The sequence below is a fragment of the Geotrypetes seraphini genome, chromosome 6 (genome assembly GCF_902459505.1).
Source record: "Geotrypetes seraphini chromosome 6, aGeoSer1.1, whole genome shotgun sequence".
Classification (NCBI taxonomy): Eukaryota; Metazoa; Chordata; class Amphibia; order Gymnophiona; family Dermophiidae; genus Geotrypetes; species Geotrypetes seraphini.
In genome coordinates this window covers 220,446,045-220,467,874 of record NC_047089.1, presented here as the reverse complement: position 1 = coordinate 220,467,874, position 21,830 = coordinate 220,446,045, and the positions used below count along the sequence as shown (strand labels likewise).

General features: G+C 43.5%; 1 protein-coding gene across 8 annotated transcripts in view; it reads right to left on the bottom strand.

Moving 5' to 3' along the window:
• Positions 1 to 21,830, bottom strand: part of PIWIL2 (piwi like RNA-mediated gene silencing 2) — a 318,267-nt gene that overhangs the window by 153,420 nt on the left and 143,017 nt on the right. For all 8 annotated transcript variants that reach the window (XM_033950153.1, XM_033950155.1, XM_033950154.1 and 5 more), the window contains one exon: positions 10,433 to 10,546. In XM_033950153.1, the coding sequence (XP_033806044.1) occupies positions 10,433 to 10,546 (114 nt within the window). The remainder of the gene's footprint in view (positions 1 to 10,432; positions 10,547 to 21,830) is intronic.

Genomic DNA, 21,830 nt, shown 5'->3' with positions numbered 1-21,830 from the left:
GCCACCTTTTCCATGATAGAGATTTATTGTGATTTTGAATTTTGGGATTGTTCCAAAGGGACATGAGTGGACTAACATTAACTGAGATTTCAGTCAATGTATCTATAAGATAAAGAGCATGCTGCGTTGCACCCAATAAAGAGTATCTCTTTAAGTGCCTTGGTATTGACACCGTTAGTAAGCATGAGATGTGTAAAGGCGTACATAAAAAACATTCCATTTCAAACCAGGCAGGAAGATCTTGAGTGGGAAGATTTTGAGTGGTGGAGTTAGTGAGCCAGTAAGCTCCATATTTTACATTACTGATTTCTATTCCGCCTCAACCTTGCAGTTCTCGGCGGATTACAAAAGAGACAACTGGACATTTCCAGGATAATTACAGAGAGAATTCTGGTCATTTCCAGAAGAAGTTACAAGAATAATGGAGCTGTATATTTCAAGAGCTACAAGATGCTGTACAAATAGGAAATAGTGCAGATCCAGTATTTATACCGTTAGGGAAGCAGTAGACATGCTTGAGGCTAAAGAGAAGGGAACTTGTGAAGGGGGTAGGAGGGGGGAGTTGCGTTGAGGGGGGTCCGGTTGGGGTTAAGCCATCTGTATAAATTTTTTGAATAGGTGGCGTTTGATTTCTTTGCGAAAATATTTATAGTCGTTGTTATCAGCAGGTTGGAGATAGTGTGGTCCAGTTTCGCTGCATGCGTCGCCAGCAGACTGTCAAATATCTTCTTGCGCTGGGTGCCTTTGAGTGGGGGGTAGGTAAAAGGGGTCTTAGTTCTTCTTTGCCTAGTGGTGGCGTTTTGGTACAGGCAGTTGTTTAGGTAATTGGGGGCTGTGCCATTTATTGCTTTGAATAATAGACAGTATAGTTTGAATTGAATTCGTGCTTGCATTGGCAACCAGTGTGAGTCCAGGTAGGCAGTGGTGACGTGGTCAAACTTTCTCAGTGAGTAGATTAATCTGAGTGCAGTGTTTTGGATTGTCTGTAGTTGTTTTATCATTGTTGCAGGGCAAGGCAGATAGAGTATGTTGCAGTAGTCCAATAGACCTAGTACTAAGGATTGGACTACCAGCCTATATTGCTCTTTGTCGAAGAATTTTCTGCTTTTTCTTAAATTGCGCATGGTTAGAAATGCTTTCTGGGTGGTCTTGTTGATTTGGGCCTGCATTGTGCAGCATCTGTCTATTGTTACTCCTAGGAGTTTTAGGGTAGGTTGTATAAGGTATTTGGAGGCGTTTATTTCTAGTTCTGTGATGGAGGGATTCTTATCCTTTACAAGCAGTAGAAATTTTGTTTTGTCAGTGTTCAGCTTCAATTTGTGATCTGCCATCCATTTTTCCACTGCTTGAAGGGTTTTTTTCAAATTTATCTGTAGAAGTTGGGTCAGGAGCATCAAAGGGTAGGAGTATGGTGATGTCGTCAGCGTAGCTGAATGAAGTTACATTCAGATTGTCTAGGGTAGACCCAAGGGAGGATAAGAAGAGGTTGAAGAAAGTAGGTGAGAGTGGTGATCCTTGAGGAACTCCACAGGGGTTGGACCATGGTTCTGATTTAAGATTGTTTGACTTTACTCTATAAGATCTGTATTTAAGGAATCCTTCGAACCAATTGTATACCCTGCCTGAGATCCCTAAGGTTTCTAGTGTCTGTAGTAGGATGGTGTGGTCGACCAGATTGAATGCTGCAGATAGATCGAGTTGAATTATCAGCATCCTTCTGCCTTTGCTGAGGTGCTGTCGGGCTGTGTCTAGTAGGGTTACTAGTAAAGTCTCCGTGCTGTGTTTGGATCTGAATCCCGATTGAGAGGGGTGGAGAAGATTGTGGTCTTCCAAGTAATTTGTGAGGAATTGTGCAACTAGTCCTTCTATAAGTATGATGTATATTGGTATTGAGGAGATGGGTCTATAGTTAGCGGGGTTATCTATAAGGCCTTTGTGGTCCTTCACAATTGGAGTGATTATGATTTCTCCTAGGTGCTGCGAGAATTGACCTTCAGTGAGTGTAATTTGGATCCATTGCATGAGGTTGGCCCTAAATTTGGGGTTGGCGTTGGTTATTAGATACGCGGGACAATAGTTCAGGTCACATGAGGCATGACTGTATTTTTTGTAGAGTCGATTCATGTCTGTCCAGTTTACCGCAGGGAATTCGGTCCAGGTCCTGTCTGCAGCAATGGCTTCTCCTATTGGGGGATTTGTTGTTATCTCGTCGAGGAGGGTGTGTGTGTTATTGAAGATAGTCCTGATTGTTGTAATCTTGTTTTTGAAGTGGTCTGCGAGTTGAGTGGCTGTTGGAGGGTGCTTTCCTTGTGCTGCTAGGTAAGGTTTGGTGTTGGTGAGGTTTTTTACTAGATTGAAAAGTTTTTTTGAGTCTATGGACTCCATGCCTACCAGCTTGGAGTAGTAATCTTTCTTTTTTCTTTGAGTTTGGTCTTGTATTGTTTGATTATACTTCTCCATGCTATTTTGGATTGTTCTTGGGTTTTTTTTTCCAGTTTCTTTCCATTTGTCTGCAGTACCTTTTGAGTTGGAGCAGTTCAGCGTCGAACCATTTGTCTTATTGTCTGCAGATTTTGTGTTTTGATTTTATTGGAGCTAGCTCATTTAGGATTGTTTCGCTTAATGTTTGCCATTGTGGTATGAATTCTTTGGGGTCTATGGAGTCGATTGCGAGATCTGCTTTGTCCCAGAAAGTGGTTGGTTCGATTTTTGGGCGGGTTTTGATGTGGGATTTGTGGGGTTTGTGTTTATAATTGCATTGAGCCCAGTTGGTGTTGAAGGTGTATTTATAATGATCTGACTAGAGGGAGGGGATCCAGGATCCATTTGAGATATGGATTTCTGGTGTTTGAGGTTGTTGGGTCATGAATACAGCAATATCTAGTTGATGGCCTTTTTTGCGAGTGGGTTGGGGGTTGAGTATTTGGTAGGATAGCGTTTTGAGGTAGGCGAGTAGGCTTTCTGTTTGATTGGAGGTATGGTCTTCGAGGTGGAGATTAATGTCTCCTAGTAGTAGGTTGTAAGTTGATGTTAGTGAATTCTGGAAGATGAAGTCTTCAAGCGTGTGTTTTGTAGTGCTCCATTTTCCTGGTGCTATATAGCAGAGAATACAGGTTATGGTGTCTGAGTGTATCGCCAGATAGTTGGCAGGCTAGTAGATCTAGATCGGGTGTCGTGTGTTTGTCTAGGACTTTTATGTTGAGATTGGTTTTGGCTAGAATTGCCAATCCTCCCCCTCGCTTTTTTTCTTTGCAGATAAGCTCTACTTTGTATCCCTTAGGGCAGAATTCTGTTATGCAAGGATCTGAGTCCGATGTTAACCAGGTTTCAGCTAGGAATAGGTAGCCTAGTTGTTCTTTGATTATCCAGTCCTTAATGAGGTCTGCCTTTGGGTTTATCGATCTTATGTTCATATATGCACAGGCTATTGATGTGTAAGTTGTATTGGGATTGTGGGTGCATTTTGGATGGAGGAGGCTTCTTGGTTGTGGATGGGTGTTAGGTTGTTGTTTTTGGCTTGGGAGATGGCCTTATTCCCCAACTGGGGGGGATGCTTTTGTAGGTGATCGTTGAACAGTCTATCAGATTTCTGGGTGGATGGGGTTTTCTTGAAGGTTGGATGTGTCTGTTGGACTCTGTCAGAATCGGGATGGGGGAGATGTGGTATCCAGATGTGTTCCATTTTGTTAGGAGCGGGAAGAGTAGTAGGATGGCGAGCAGGAGTTTTGTTGTGCTGGGTGTCATTTTTTATTGTATATGGGGGGAGTGCTAGAGCTATAGGGGTTGGTTGGTGTGCAAGATAGTGCCGTGGAGTTCTTATTGGTTGGGATTCCGCTGTGCTCTTATTTTGGTCGGAACTACAGTCTTTTAAGCAGGATCCCCTGCTGGCTCGGGGGAGAGGGGGCTGTGTCTTATGGGAATAGTACGTAATATTCAGAATTTGTGTTCAGCTGACCTTAGTAGTAAACCTCTATATTCAACAAATCTTAATAGTTTGCAATAGTCAGATTTTTACATTCAACTAATATTAACATTAAACAATTTGACTAATATTGGCATTAAACTTTAAAATGCAACTAGTTTATCAACTAATGGCAGTGACTTATGGTAATAGTACGTAATATTCAGAATTTGTGTTCAGCTGACCTTAGTAATAAACACCTATATTCAACAAATGGTAATAGTTTGCAGGAGACAGATTTTTACATTCAACTAATATTTGTCTAATATTGGCATTAAACTTTAAAATTCAACTAGTTTATCAACTAATGACACTTATCAACTAACGGCACTAGTACATGTATTAGCATTGAGTTTCAGATTCAACAGATGTATCATCTGTTAGCTTTAGTCTAACTTTTAAACTCAACTAACAATAGCTTTAAACTTTTAGATTCAACAGACTTTTTTCTTTAACTTTTTGGTTATTTAGGTTTTTAGATTTTTTTTGAGTAAAATTATATATACAGAGTTATAACAAGTAATTATACTTATTACTTATCTGTTTGAACAGTCGGAGATTTAGGGGAGATGGCGGATTCCTTTTCAAATGATTTCCTCTGCAGGCTCATGGGAGGGGAGGATCTGTGCTCTGGAGCCCCGCTGCTGGTGTCCTGCCGCTGGTATCTGTGTGGCCTCAGCGGTTCCCCTTTTTAAGACTTTCTCCTCTGCAGGCTCGGGGGAGGGGAGGATCTGTGCTCTGGAGCCCCGCTGCTAGTGTCCTGCCGCTGGTATCAGTGTGGCCTTAGCAGTTCTTTAGCATTCCTCAAGATCGGCACAGAATGAATGGGACATACCAAAGCAGTATCCATCATGGGTGGGACTTCCAAAGGGCTGCCAATGCAGTACCCATCATAGGTGGGACCCCCAAAGGGCTGCCACAAGAACACGCTCACTTAACACCATGTCCCGACGTGCCTGAACATCCACATGGTACTGGCGAACAAAGGAATGGAGAGAAGAATAAACTGCAGCTTTACAGATATCCACCGGAGGCACCAGAGAAGACTCAGTTCAGCTGCCTGCACCCGAGTAGAATGAGCTTTGAGGAAGTCTGGAACAGGCTTCTTCTGAAGAAGATACGCTGAAGCGATAGCCTTATTAGCATCGTCCCCCATTCGAGGACATGCTAAAATATCAAAAAGACCAACTGATGGAACTTCTGGGTCCGCTGAACATAAGCGCAAAGGATCTTACGGACATCCAATTTGCCCAACTGTCTCTGCTCCAAAGAGCTCTCCCAACTACCTAAGACTAGAAGGACAACAGATTGGTTGACATGAAAGGGCAAAACCACCTTCAGCAGAAAGGAGGGAAACGGCTGCAGCATAACCCGCTCCCTAGAAAACTCCATGAAGGGAGACCTATACAAAAAGGCCTGCAGTTCAGAAATATGTCTCATTGATGTAATGGCTACCAAGAACACTACCTTAAGAGTAAGGTCCTTCAATGTACAGGAGCCGAGAGGCTTGAAAGGAGAATGAACGAGCATGGAAAGAACCAGACTGAGATCCCAGGCTGGAACCAAAGGACAAACTGGTGGCTGGAGCAACTTAACTGCTCTCAAGAAGCAAGTCACATTTGGAGAAGAGGCCAAAACACCAGCCATGCAACAGGCTACGAAAAGAAGACAAAGCTGAAAGCTGCACCCAAAGGGAGGACCAGGCAAGACCCTGGTCCAGGAAATTCTACAAGAACTCCAAGATGTGAGGCAAAGACGCACGAAGAGGAACCACACCATGCGCAGAACACGACTCCTCAAAAAAGATGCCATACTCGCACATAATCCTGAGAGAAGGAAAGTTTCCAAGAACCTAAGAAGGGTTATTTGGATCACCTTATACAAATAACCCTTCTTACACAGGCGCTCCCTTTCAAGAGCCAAGCCATAAGACAAAAGGGAACCAGATCGAACATGGGAATTGGACACTGAGAAGATAAACCAGATCTGCATACCAGTCTGGAGCCACCAGGATCACCCAACCTGCATGATGAGCAATTCGAAGAAGAACTCTGCCCACCAGTGGCCACGGAGGGAAGACATACAGCAGACTGTCCGTCAGCCAAGCCTACACCAGAGTATCCAGTCCCCTGGCCTGGTAATCCCTGTGCCAACTGAAGAACCACTTTGGTGTTGACAATCATGGCCTGAACAATCAATTCTAACGCCTCTAGCCCGAGACACTACTCTCTGGGATCCAGCACATGATGACTGAGGAAGTCCATCTGGACGTTCTCCACCCCCGCTATTTGGGAAACGAGATGTTCAGAAGATGAGTCTGCCCATTCCGTGAGAAGAGTTGTCTCCTGCGTTACCAGATGACTCTTGGTTCCCCCCTGACGACTGATGACATAAACCATCTCCGTGGAATTGTCCAAGAGAACCCGAACCGACTTGCCCATCAGCTGGAAAGCCAGTAATGCCAACCGAATGGCTCTGGTCTCCAGAATATTGATTGACCAGGACGCTTCCTCCGGTGACCAACTGACCTTGAGCTAAGCAACCGAGACATTGATCTCACCAACTGAGGAGACTGGCGTCCGTGAGAAGCACTGTCCACTGGGGCTGAACTAAACTCAATCCCTGAACCAAACTGAAGACTGTAGCCATCAGGGCAGGCTGCAACGAATTGACCCTCGCAGAGGGACGGGGAGTCCAGATCATGAAATTGCAAAGACCACCACCAAAGGAGAGCATACTGAAGATGATGCATGCGAGCCCGAGTCCGAGGGAGGCCGCCATCAACCAGACCTGCAGAAAATCCTGCACCCAAGGGCAACAACAAGCCATCAGAAAACAAATCTGCGACTGCAATTTCAACACCCGAGCTTCGGGAAGGAAGAATCTCCCCAAGCAAGTGTCGACAAGAACTCCAAGATACTCCAAGTACTGAGACAGAGTCAACCAGCTTTTGGACAGGTTGACCACCCAGCCATGGACCCCAGAAACTGAAGATACAGTCAGGCCATTGGAACCGGACAGTCCAGGACAGCTCTGATCTGCTGTTGAAATTTCTATCTATGTGCTTCGGGAAGAACCACCTAACATTTCTTGATATCAAAGAGAAGCCCCAGATACTCCAATAACTGGTAGGGCATCATGTTGCTCTTCTTGAAGTTGACAATCCACCCCAACACTTGCAATGATGGATCCAAAGAGTCCAGCACGTAGACACTACATTCGCTGAAACTTTGTAAAGAACTCAGATGAGATCATAAAGGGCGTCTGCTACATAATCCACACCATCCAGTATCAGCAGATAACAGGGAATAACATCCGCAGAGGATGCCCTGCGCAATCTGGAATGATAGACTAGAGCCGTAAAGGAAGCAACTGCTGCCACTTTGATACCCAAAGGCGCCACTTCATAAATCTTTTTCAACATACCGTATTTTTCGTTCCGTAAGACGCACTTTTCTCCCCCCCAAAAAAAGTGGGTGGAAATAAGGGTGCGTCTTATGGAGCGAATATCCCCCTGTACCCCTGTATCCTTTAAAAAATCCAGCCATCCAGCACTGTATGGCAGGAGCTTTCAGCGTTCCTGCCCTTCCCTCCGGTGACTCCCAAATTCTCGCGGCAGTGTCAGAGGGGAGCACTTTTTAAAATCCTGCCATCCAGTGCACTATGGCAGGAGCTTTCAGCGCTCCTGCCCTTGCCTCAGCTGATTCCAAACTCTCACGGCAGAGTCAGAACGGAGCACGAGGCAGGCATGAGCTTTTCGCGTTCCTGCCTAGTCCCGCTCCACTCCGTGAATGGCTGCTGTGGGACTGACAGCAGCCATTCACGGAGCGGGACCAGGCAGGAACGCAAAAAGCTCACGCCTGCCTTGTGCTCCACTCTGACTCTGCTGCGAGAGTTTTGGAGTCAGCTGAGGGAAGGGCAGGAGCGCTGAAAGCTCCTGCCGTACTGCACTGGACGGCAGGATTTTATAAATTGCTCCCCTCTGCCGCTGCCTTGAGAGTTCGGGAGTCAGCGGAGGGATGGGCAGGAGCGCTAAAAGCTCCTGCCATCCAGCACTGGATGGCAGAATTTTAAAAAAGGTACGGGGGCTTGCCTGCCTGCCTGCTTGCTTGCCTCGGGGTGGGGGGCCCTGTCTGCCAGCCACTAGCCCTGCCTGACCTGTGGCCTGTCCCTGCCTGCCAGCCATTAGGCCTGCCCGCCCTGTGCTCTGTCCTGGCCTACCACTAGACCACCAGAGGGAGGACAGGGTACAGAGCCTGGCAGGGAGGGGGGACAGGGTTCAGAGCTTGGCAAAAAGTGTGGGGTTGGGTACAGAGCCTAGCAGGAAGAATTTGATTTCCTCCTTTAAATTTAGGGTGCATCTTATGGAGCGAAAAATACGGTAATGTCCATTCTGCGATCCTGAGAATCCTTCTGCGATCCTGAGAATCCTTATATATTATAACCCTCTCACTAGCGAGGGCTGTGCACTTGATAACCTGTGCCATAGCAGAATCCACTTTAGGTTGTTCAAAAACCTGCTGAAAATCAGGCACCAGTGGATAAAGCTTCAACACAGCTTTAGAGGACCGCAGAGAGCTTTCTGGAGAGTTCCACTGTGCTTGAATCAGCCCAAGAAGTTAAGGATGAGATGGAAAAAAGGAAGACAGCACATTAGAGTGGTCCGGGACCGAAGCCTGAGAATTGGAAGAAGGATCCAGCTTGAGCTCTTTTAGAACATCAGCAATGAGAAGAGAGACAGAACTATGCTGAAAGCCTGCGTATCACAGGGTCATCCCCCAAATCCAGACTCAGGGCAACTGAGGCAACTAGTCCCGGCAATGGTATCAGCCAGATCCAAAATAGAAGCAGTGTCAGGAGACAGCATGGGCATAACAACTGAATAGCAGCTAATGAAATCAAGGTCCGCTACGGCAGGACGAGAGGGCTCCTGAACAGGAAGCTTCGCCACCAGCATAATAGGCTGCAATGGCTCCGACGTGCCCGCCGGTCACGATGAACATGCGAGATCCGTAGAAAAGGCTTTCCAAAGAAGCCAAATAAATTTTGGCAAAAATTCACACCCCACATCCATAGCAGGAAACTGTTGAGACATAAGTGCTCCACCAGAAGAGTCCCCAGACTCGGAAAGCAGGCGTTTTGCACCAGAAGCCAGTAGAACCGTGGGATGATGGTCTTTTCCAAAGTCACGAGCCCAGGTTGGCTCCCTGGCCTGAGTACACAGAAGAGGCCAAATCCAAAGTTCCCGCACCCCCTGCGTGCTATGGCACGTGGTACATGGTCACTGATCTGGTGCCAATCTGGCACAATCACTGCACATATTCAGCAGATTAGGGGCTGGGGAGTCCATCTCAAATGATTTTTAGGCAAATTGAGGGGTTTTGAGGCATAAATAAAACTTTGAAAAAAGATTGATAGGGTTTCTGCCTCAGAAACAGCACCAAATGCACAGAACTGAAGATCTTCGGACTGCCAGCCAGCCACACACTGAGAACACCGCCGCCCCCACGGATCCTCTGCAACGCAGTTAGGGGTGGGAAAGGCAGCCTACGCCTTGAAACCCAGGTGGGTTTTACTCCAGACGCACACAGCCTGCACTTGAAACCTGTGACAAGGTCACCGACTAGCAGACTCCTAAGGGAAGGGACCTTGGGTATACTAAGAAGGGTGGCATACACAGCAAGCTGGCTCCACAGATCCACCAGTGTTTCTCTGTAAAGCTGCAGTCTGGTACCGTGGGACTGCATCCTTTTCTCTGACAGGATACCACAGGGGAGGGGGTCTCAAGGCACTGAAGCCATCAAGAAACAAACTTTAAGTGAAAAAATAAGAAATAGAAGCAGAGCCACTGCAAAAGACTTCTGCACAGGCGGATTGCAGAAATTGTAACTGGATATGTTTACTAACTCTCAGGCTGAGGGGATGGAGTAGGTGCTGATTTCTGCAACTCCCGGACTGCGGGTTGGGATTGAACACCTAGCATATGGAATCTGAAAGGAATTTAACAGAAACCACTTTATGAGTGATACATAGCTGGCATGAACAGGGTAGACCTGGCTGGGCCTCCGCGTGTGCGGATCGCCAGACTAGATGGACCCATGGTCTGATCCGGTGCTGGCATTTCTTATGTTCTTATGAACTTGGTACACCATTATAAAATTGGATCTATGTAAAAGTATCTGGCTAATATTACTATAATTCATCAAGGTCTCCCAAAACAGGTAAGGGAATGAGCATAGACCCTCTCCCATCCCTCAAACCAGCCTGGAACTGTTCTGTGCTCATTCCCCACTCTCCCTTTACCCTAATTTCAAAGCCCCAAATCTTTCATCCTTATCCCAATCTCTCCAAAATCAATTTTGCCCATTTTCAAAGCTTTTACTAACCTACTTCCTATATCACAACCTATCCTCTGATCATTCCTACCCCACTTGTGTCCCCCAAACCACATATTCATTTTCAGTTAATCACATTATATTCAGCACAGAGTCATTCCGGATAATCTTGTGGGAGACATCTGCCAGAAGGAAAAGGCCTCCGTCTGTCCTTCGAATACTAGCGGCATAACCTGGCCAAACCTGCAACCTGAACAAAAACAAGTATCAAGAAACGTCCTAAGCACAGAAAGCTCTTTACTTAATAGTTGCACAATTGAGTGACTTCTTAGCACATCATCAAACATTTCTATTTCAGGTACACACTTAAAACACTTGCTTAACCACAGAAACACATGTGCTTAAACTTATACTAATGAATTACAATACATATAGCAATCTTTTATTAACACATCTACCCCCTTTTTTACTTTTAGGCACAAACAACAAAAAAACAAACAAATGTGCAGACCAGACCTTCTGTGTGTTACTGTTTTTCTAAAGTAGTAAAAGCATTTCAAAACACACTGAGTTTATTAAGGCACAACTATAATGAAAAATATTTGTCTAAAAAAACAGCCCACATCATTGTAAAATAGAGGCAAAAACCCCTTCGGATACTAGTTAACCTAAATATATTAATGGCCAACGGGCTACAATCAAGGTAGTCGGTCATAAAACTCTTCTATGATGTGTTCAATTTTTCATAACAGAATTCAGTACTTCCAGTAAGCAAACTGGTGTATCAAACAACTTTAATATGACAACAGAACAATCTTAAAGCACTCATCTGTAATATGACTCAGTAGTAGACTCATGCTGTCATCTTCAGTCCAATCGCTATCCTATACATTTAAAAAATATCTTTCCATACTCCCAATTTTTATATACAGGAGATTTTGTTCATCGGTGGAAAGCTTTAAAGTATGAACAAAAGGTGTAATTAGGACTTACTTGCTAATTTTCTTTCCTTGAGTCATTCCAGACCAGTCCAGACACTTGAGTTTGTCTTCTCCTACAAGAAGATGAAGATCGAGAACCAACTAATGACATCATACTTTAATGTATCCTATGCAGTTTTTCTCTAGCCAGTACTTTGATGACAAAGAAGTATAAAGGAGGTTAATATTTAACTATTCAAGGAACTACTTCCCCCAAATCCAGAAATAACAGACAACTAAACTAATTCAAACCAAAAACTCAAACCAGCCAGATCTAACTGTCATACAGCCACTTTGTAACTTTCACTCTTTGACTCAGACCACCTAATAGCAAATCTTTTACCTCGCAGATTTACATATATGAGTGAGTTCTGGATTGGTCAGGAGGAACTTAAGGAAAGGAAATTAGCAGATAAGACCACCTGATGACCTTTTCACCACTGTTAAAAGAACCTCCAGATGTGAAAGTATGCCAGGTTGGTAGATGTTTTACTTCACTTCAAGAGTGCTTGTCACTCTGGAAGAGTAACCCCATCTTCACAACCTCACCTTTTCAAAAGCCAAGCTGTAAGATAAAATTAACCTATATCTGACATCTGAACCAGACTCTGAAACAAGATGTCATCGATCAGGAGGACTAAGGACTCAAGACATCATACCACAGTCTTCTTGGCCAAACCGGTGCCACTAGGATCACCCTGCCTTTGTGAGCTTTGATCTGCTAAATGACTCTGCCCAGCAATAGTCATGAAAGCAACATATTAATAACCCCTTCTGAGGTCACAGCTGAACCAATGTGTTTTTGGTCAATGCCTTCAAATCCTTGTGGTGACTAAAAAACTTGGGAATTTTCATGTTGTCTCTTGATGCTAAGAGATCCATTACCAGCATCCCCAGCACTCCACAATAAAGGAAAAGGCTTCCAGACCTAGAGTCCATTCTCTCAGATCCAGGGTGTGTCTACACAGGAAATCGGCCTGAACATTCTGTACTCCTGCTATATGAGCTGCAGGAGGCTCTTCACCCAGGCCATTATGACTGCCATTTCCTGTTCTACTCCTTGAATTGTGGTTCCTCTCCAATTATTTATATATGCTACTGCTGTAGCATTGGCAGATAACAGATGCATACAACCTTAGAGTGAATGCTTGCAAGGCCATCCACACAGCTTATGCTTCCAAACGATTAACTGTTCTCTGATCAGCATCCCATAGCCACTTGACCTTGATGAGGAGCTCCCCAGACACCAAGTCTGGCATCTGAGTTACTGGAAAGGCCTTCTGATTGGCTTATAAAATAATCCCCCCAGCAGCTAGTCTACCAACCAGTTACAGCTGCACAGGCTTCTTCAACTACCATCTGCTGGAGCCTGAGAAATACTCACTAGAAGCACATTGCACAGGATGCATAAATGTGTGAAGCCACTACCTTTGTAGTTCTGTCTCCATCTGCTGGTAGGAGAAGGCAAACCCAAGTATCTGGATTATTTTGGTGGGAAATAAGGAAGAACAGTTTCATAAATTGATTGATCAAAGTTACCTACAACCAGTGGTAAAGAACACACATAAGCAAACTTTATATAGTAACTGGGATCTATTGTAGAAATCCAGTGTAAATCAAGATGAACTCTATGGTTGTGTTACGCACTACTCCTTTTATAAGTACTGAATTAAAGCTGTGTTACAAAAATATTGGCCTCTTTTGTTATCACTTCTGTATTTTTCTCTGTGAGACTTATTGATAGCACAGAGTCAAGAAAACAATCTCAAAGAAATGTTAAGCCCAGCAGAGTTCAAATCATCTTCTGCTAACGTCACCGAAGTTGGACACGAAGTGCGACAAGTGTGTTTTCTGTACTATGACACAAAATAATACTTTTATAAATCCTGTTGATTATAATATTTATAAAAACCAACCTGTATATTGTTAATTGTCTTTGTCAAAGGATTTATATGGGAAAAACTATGCAATAGCTAAAAACATACCTTGCAGAATACAAACACCATGTGACTAACAAGGTGGTGATCAAGTAAAATCTCTACTGTGGTTAGAGTAATGCTGGATCTATTAGCTTAATGCAGAGGAGAAAACTGTACTAAATATATACATTGACTGGAAAGTGTAAATGGAATAAGCATTAGCAAAGGATGTTTAATCTTGGTGGATGTTTAATCTTAGTTGCTGTTGCTGACGAAGTATAACCAAAGAGATGCCAATAGTCCACTTGAAGAATGTGATTGGACACTGCAGGTACTTAATTAATGATCTTCTGGGATGCCATTTTTGAGGGCTGTCAAAGCAAAACCTGCTTGAAAAGTGTGACCACGTGTGAATTCAAGTCAGTTCAGTTAATAATGTGTCATTAAGGGTAAGGTTTATTGAGGTAATTATATGGTTCCTCTTGAAGCAACAACAATGAAACAGGAGCTTTGTCAAAAACAGAAGGTTTGATGGTGACTGGACTGAAGATGACTATATAGTTAACATACTTCATTATGGCTTCGTGGTCCTAAAAATGTTCTAATAGCCTATTAAGGTTGTATTGTACACTGTTATGGACAATTGAATACTTTATAAAGGAGTTTCTATGACCAATGATTATATCCTGATAGCTCTTAAGATATCTGGGCTATATGGAAACAGATTTTTTTTTTCTCCTCTATTTTACAATAGTGTGGGCTCTCTTTCTTAGAAATAATTATGCATTTACTTCTTAAATTCTATCCTGATTGAGATATATAACTCATAGAATGGTAACTATACATTTCTGTAATATTTCACAATCTATGTTTTATTATAGATGTTAAAATGTGAAAAGTTGTTGTTCATCAATGCTTTCCCAAGGTTGCATATTGCTTGTTGATTTCTCTCGTTGTACATGTATGGGCCGTTTTCAGATTAATGTAAGTCTATGTACTCTAGCTGTTTTGTGATTTTATTGTTCTGCTTTGTTTGTATTCATGAAGAGCTTTCAATAAAAAAACATTTAAACAAGAAAAGAACAAAGTAAAAATGAAAACCAAAAATAATATTGTTCAAAGCCTTTTCTGAGATACGTGTAAAATCCATAAAAGGTGCAGGCCTTTTCCAAGTCCAAGACAATTCAATACAGCACTCAGATCTTGCCCAGGCCTATAGCAGTAACAACACCTCGAGACCTTGGGATTCTCTCCCTATATCACTGAATGAGATCCATCTACAACAGTGGTCTCAAACCCTTTGCAGGGCCACATTTTGGATTTGTAGGTACTTGGAGGGCCGCAGAAAAAATAGTTAATGTCTTATTAAAGAAATGACAATTTTTGCATGAGGTAAAACTCTTTTTAGTTTATAAATCTTTCCTTTAACTGTTAAAGGAAAGATTTATAAACTATAAAGAGTTTTACTTCATGCAAAATTGTCCTTTCTTTAATAAGACATTAACTATTTTTTCTGCGGCCCTCCAAGTACCCTATTTTTTCTGCAGCCCTCACAGTTAAAGTTTAACATCTTTCCTTTCTCAGAACTGACACATTTCAATCACTACATTGAAAATAAAATCATTTTCCCTACCTTTGTTGTCTGGTGACTTTATTTTTCTGTGCTTTTAACTATATTTTCAGGACCTTCTTGTCCTCTGACTGTTCTCTCTGTCTTCACTTTCTGCCTTGCATCCTTCTTTGGCATTATCTTTTCAATTTTTCTGCTTTCTTCTCAAAATCTACATTTCCACATCTTCCCTTCCCTTCCTATCTCTCTCTCCTTCCCTCCCTATTTCCATGGTTTGACATTGCTCTCCTTCCCCCCCCCCAGTGTAACATTTCTCTTTCCCTTCCTCCATTCTGCCCCCCTGCAGTCGAACTCCCTTCCCTTCCTCCTTTCTGGCCCCCCTCCCAGTCCAACATTTCTCCTACCTTTCCACCAGTCCAACATTTTTTTCTCTTCTTTCTGCATGCTTCTCCTCTGGTCCTTCTTCCCTCAACTAAATATCGCTCTTTCTCTCCCTCCATGAGTCCAACTTTTCACTCTGCCCTTTCCCTCTTCCCCAGTGTAACATTTCTCCTTCCCTCCTTTCTGTCTTCCCCATCCATCTTGCTCTCTCCATGAGTCCAACACTTTTTGCCTCCTGCAAGCTTTCTCTCTCTGTCCTTGCCTCTTCCCTCAGTGGCATCCCTCCTTCCCACCCTCCAATGCACCCCCTAACCCAACATGTTCTTTCCCCATGCACCATCTCACTCTCCCCTCCAGTGTGTAGCAACTTTTTTTCCCCTCCCTTTCTGACAGGTCCAGCAGTATGCCTTCTCCCTTCCCTGATCCCCTTGTCCAGCAGTACCCATTCTCCCTTCCCTGTCCAGCAGTACCTCTTCTCCCTTCCCTGCTCCCCTTGTCCAGCAGTGCCCCTTCTCCCTTTCCTGCTCCCCTTGTCCAACAGTACCCTTCCTCTCTTCCTTCCTTCCCTCCTCCCCTGTCCAGCAATACCTGTATTTTACAGCTGTGGTCTACACGTGATCTCGCACACTGAGCAGGAAGGGAGACTCCGGCGTCAGCTGACTTGCAACTTTCTGCAGCCGTTGCGTTTGCCAGGACTCCTGCCTTCACGTATCTGCCGGATACGTGAAGGCAGGTGTCCCGGCATACATGACAGCAGCAAGAAGTTGCAAGTCATCTGATCCCGACGCCGGAGCCCCTCTTCCTGCCCAGATCACAGTACAGGCCTTAGGATGACTGGTGTTGTTTTGTTATACTATAAATCCATTGACTAGAGGGTTTCACAATCTGACTCCATGTGGAGGAGTCCATCTAGCCACAATACCGCAATAGACTTATCCAAGGAAGGTTAAAAGGAGAGCCCTGTCTGCCTCCTTGTGTGGGCAGTTAAAGACGGCACCACCCAACAAATGAGATGGCTTGGAAAGCCAAACTAATAGTCCAAGCTCAAATTAAACTATGACTTCCAATAACAAATTAAAGGTGTTTAGTCATATATGAGAGGAAAAAGGATCTCAGAAATCTGCTCAGAAACTGATGGAATACCAAAAGATTCAAGTCTGAGACCTATCAGTTCCAGACGCCACTAAAGGAAAATAAGTTTAGAACTCTGAACTGATGCTACAACAATCCTTTTGAGCCAATCCTGTTTTCCTCAGTTCTGTGTGTATCCCTGGAAGAAGCTGGTTCAAGTTTGGCGAACAGGCACCGTCAGGATTGGACTGATGAAATTATTTTGAGATAAGTTTGATGGCTCTTTATTTTTAAGTCAGCTGTCACTATCCAATATTCAATGTGCATCTAATCATATTCCAGAAATACTTTATCTACAATTTCTAGAAAATTCCATTCATTACACACATAAGGATTTAATGAATGCACAGTAGTGTCTGAAGATAATTATTTTGAAATTATTATTAAAAATTATTAATACACATTAAAAAGGGTGTTTGATAATATGAGAGGTTTTTTTATACATGATCAGTGTTTGATATCTGGAACTGATAAGTCTCAGACTTGAATCTTTTGGTATTCTGAACAGGTTTCTAAGATCCTTTTTTTCTCTCATATATGATTAAACACCTTTGTTATTGGAAGTCATAGTTTGATTTGAGCCTGGGCAGTTAAAGACCTCATGTTCTTTCAGTTAATAGCACTATTAAGGGTTTGGAAACCAAGGAGTGGACAAATATCCTATGGTGATTTAAAGTGTTATGGAATGTCCTGGTGAGACATTTGAACAGCATGGGTGACAAGGCTGATTCCTGTGGTACCCCTATGTCGGTTTCTTTCCAGTTGCTGGAATCCACCTGACATTCTACTTTAGTTAGTCTTTTAGATAGAAATGATTCTATCCATGCCATGGCTTTTCTTTTTAGGCCTAATTCTCTGCATCATGATTTTAAGCAGTATGTGTTGGACTAGGTTGAAAGCTGTAGAAAGGTCTAGAAACCCCAGAAGCATGTCTTTTCCGTTTGCCTGGTCTTCATGCTCAGATGTCTTCTGAATCCTGATTGGGCATGGTCCAGCTCTGATGAGTTTTCCAGGAAGTCTGATATTTGTTGGCATGCTAGTTTGTCTATTAGTTTGGATATCCATGGCTGGTTAGCTATCGGTTTGTAGTTGGAGAGGTTTTCTAAGATTTTTCTTTATTCTTCAGAATGGGTTTCATGATTGAAAGTTTCCATTTAAGGGAATTTGTCCGGACTGTAATAAGCTGTTGATTAGGTCCATAAGGTGGAGAGCCTTCGAGCTCTCTCATTGGTTGAATTGGGCAGGTGTCAAGAGTTGGTGGACCTGGTTTCACTCTCCTCAGTAGTTTTTTCACTTGGGTTTCTGTGACAGGTTCAAATTCTTCCATATTATCTCCAGTTTCCACCTTCTCTCTATAGATATGTTGTCATTTTGTCTTTTGTCTTTCTGTAGGTTTCTTTCATGCACAAAAGTTCTTCACCACCAAAAGTTCTTCCCTTGAGTTTCTATAGCCCAAATGAATGACCTTGCATTTCTTAGAATTAAATCTTAGCTGCCAAATTTCAGACAATTCCTCATGCTCTGCTAGGTCCTTCCTCATGTTTTCCATATCATTAAGAATGTCTACCCTTTTGCAGGTTTAATGTTACCCGACAGCCCTTCAGCAATATTGTTTATAAGAATGTTAAAAATAGCAGGCTCAAGAATCAAACCTTGAGGCACACCACTGGCAACATCCATTTCCTCAGAGCAATCTCCACTGACCACCACCCTCTATCGACTTCCACTCAACTAGTTCCTGACCCAGTCCGTCACTGTGGGGCCTATACCGAGGGCACTCAGTTTAATTATTAGACGCCTGTGTGGAACTCTGTCAAAGGCTTTGCTAAAATCTAAATATATCACATCTAGGATTCTCCCTCTATCCAATTCTCTGGTCACCCAGTCAAAGAAATTGATCAGATTTGTTTGATAAGACCTGCCTCTAGTGAATCCATGCTGTCTTGGGTCCTGTAAACTACTGGATTCCAGAAATTTCACTATTCTCTGTTTTAAAAGCATTTCCATTAACTTACATACCACAGACATCATACTTACCAGCCTATTGTTCCCTTCTTCTTCCTTACTTCCACTTTTGTGGAGAAAGACCTCATCCGCTCTTCTTCAATCCTCTAGTACCACTCCCAACTCCAGAGAAGCATTGAAAAGGTTCCTCTGTGAGCACCTTTGGGAAAGCAGCGTCTCCTGGAGTAGACACAAGTGCCTCCATGGCTAGGGGACTATTGTTCACGGTCACAACCACTAACCCCAGAACTTACAAGTACTGCCAGGACGTTGGAATGGTCTTGCTCCAAAATTCCTGTATCTGATGCAGAAGCTTTTCTCTGTGGGATTCTGGAAGGAACACTGTTTTCCCTCATCTCAAACAGTACTCCCAGCTATTTCAGGCTCTGTGTCGGTTCTAGGTGGCTCTTCTGAAGATGACCACCCAGCTGAGCTTCTGCAGCACTTGGATCACTTGGTAAACTGCTATTCTGCCCTCAGATTCGAACTGAACTCTGATTAGTCAATCGACTAGGTACGGATGGACTTGAATGTCCGTCCTACGCAGGTGAGCTGCAACCACCATCATCACCTTGGTGAAGGTCTTTGATGCTCTGGTTAGCCTGAGAGGCAAAGCTGCGACTGGAAATGCTGCTCTAACACACACTTCCTGTGGTCTGGAAAAATGGGAATGTGCAGATAGGCCTATGTCAAATCCAGGGAAGTAAGAAATTCTTCTGGCGCAACTGATGCAATCACCAATCTTACTGACTCCATTCAGAAACTTGGTATCTTGAGAGTCGCATCCACCGCTATAAGGTCTAGAACTAGCCTTGAGTCCTCAGAATCTCTCTTGGGCACAGTGAAGAATATTTAGTATCTGCCAGAGTCCAAGTCTTCCTCTAGTATGAGTTCTATGGCTTCCAGATCTAGCAATCTTTTGCACTGTCACTCTGACTTTGGCCACTTTTTCTGGCTTCCCCACTGGGAGGGGATGAAAGAACTTGAGTTTGTACCCCTCCCGTATAGTTTCCAGCACCCAGAAATCTGTGGTGATCTCCACCCATGCCTCCAAATAGGCCATTAACCTCCCACCAATGTTTGGAGGCTTGGCTGATGGCTTGGCTTTATAACTGCAACTTGGAGCTGTGGAGGAGCAGGATCCTGAATATTGAAGGCACCTGACCCCTTCAAATCTTTGACTGGAGTTCTGAAACAATCTCTGGCCCTAATACCCTCCCAAGAACTGGCAGAATCACCTGGAGGTCTGAAAATTATGATTTGTCCCCCTAAGGGCTTGAGGGGAAACAGGAAGTTACAGCAGACGGAAGGACTTTGGCAGCAGGAAAGCCTAAGAGCAAGCCTGAATCAGTAAGCCCATTTTTTGTTGTTTTTTTTAAACACGAATTGATTTGAATCAATTCAGTTGAACTGAATTGGTGAATTTTTGAATCGTGAATCAGGCAGCTCTAGTGCAGACTGTGAGCTCACTAGGAAAAGAGAAAGTGCTTGAATGCAAAATGTAAGCCACTTTGATCGTACCACAGAAAGGTGGTATATAAATAAATCTAATAAATATGCCTGGTTCATAAATCTATGAAAGGAAAAGGACCAGGGTATCTCCCAGAGGTTGTTCACTTCTATTCCCTCACAGTCACTTATTCCCCCTTTCATTGAGCTGTGCTGCTGAGCAGCACGAGCTAAATGCCAAGCTATTCCTATGGGTGGCTCAACATTTAGGTTGCGCTGCTCAGCAGTGCAGCTCGATAAAAGCGGGAGATAGTTTTTCATTAACAAGTGTTATTAGAGTTACCAGGGAAAGTCAGATTAAACTCTAAGAACCAGCCTGCATTTATCTACTTGATATCTTGATTGTGGAATAATTCCATTCTCTCTGGCAGGAGAGAGTTTTTAAAGCACCAAGAAAGGCCAAGTCCTGAGCAATGTAGGTCAATGTATTATGGTTAAGTGGAGAAATGACGTCAAGTTCTGTTTGTTGATGAGCTACATTTTAATATTTTTATGCTGTTTTAATGCTTTATTATTTATATTAGTTTTTATTATTATTATGCTACACATTGAACTTATACTGGAAAGATGAATACTCAAGTAGAATAAATAAAATACACTTAGGGCCAGATTCTGTATAGGATGTCTACATTAGGCATCACTAGGTGCTCTAATCATGATGCCTAGCGTCACCTAACTTTGAAATCCATGTGCAACTTTTTTTTTTTTATTGGCTTACTTGGTGTGGTAATTGACTGCGCCAGTTATCAGTCAATAAAAAATAAAATAAAATTACCAATTAAGAGTTTGGCGGGAACAAAATGCGAGGTCATCAAATTCGCAGATGACACCAAACTATTCAGCAAGGTTGAAACCACGGTAGACTGCGAGAATCTCCAAAGGGATCTTACGACATTGGAAGAATGGGCAAAAAAGTGGCAAATGAGCTTCAATGTAGGGAAATGCAAGGTCATGCATATAGGGAGAAGGAACCCGATGTTCACTTACAAAATGGGGGGATCAATGCTAGGGGTCAGTAACCTTGAAAGAGACCTGGGAGTGATGGTAGACACAACACTGAAGGCGTCGGCACAATGCGCCACAGCCTCGAGGAAAGCAAATCAAATGTTAGGTATCATTAAGAAGGGTATCTCGACCAGAACGAAGGAAGTCATCCTGCCACTGTACCGGGCTATGGTGCGCCCGCACCTGGAATACTGTGTACAGTACTGGTCACCGTACCTCAAAAAGGACATGGCAATGCTTGAGGGAGTCCAGAGAAGAGCAACTAAACTGATTAAGGGTATGGAAAACCTTACATACACTGACAGACTGAAGAAGCTGGGGTTGTTCTCCCTGGAAAAGCGGAGACTCAGAGGAGATATGATAGAGACCTTCAAGATCCTGAGGGGCATCGAAAAGGTTGACAAGGATAGATTTTTCAATTTGAAAGAAACCACAAGAACAAGGGGTCACTCGATGAAATTGAAGGGGGACAGGTTTAAAACAAACGCAAGGAAATTCTTCTTCACACAGAGGGTGGTGGACACATGGAACACCCTTCCGGAGGCCGTAATAAGAAATAGCACAGTACAGGGTTTCAAGGATGACCTGGATAGGTTCCTGGAGGACAAAGGGATTGAGGGGTACAGATAAGAGCAGTGGAAAGTTTAGAGATAAGTGTTGAGGTAGGCATAAAATTAGTCAAGGACCGCAGATCAGGCAATATGCCTGATGGGCCACCGCGTGAGCGGACCGCCGGGCTAGATGGACCTCTGGTCTGCCCCGGCGGAGGCGACTACTTATGTACTTAATACTAGGATACCTAGCAATGCCTAAGTTGAGGCGCCCTCCAACGCCTACCTGAAAAATAGGTGTGGCCAGGGTGGAGAAAAAGAGATTATGTACTTACTCTGGTAAGCTCTTTTCCCTTAGATAGGTGAGACATTCTAGACAATAGGGCTATTTCCCAATACTCGCATGTTCTGCAGAAGGAATCCACTCTGGATTTTTCACTCTGCCTCTGTAGTGCTTCACTAATCGGTTTAGTGCCCTCTACAG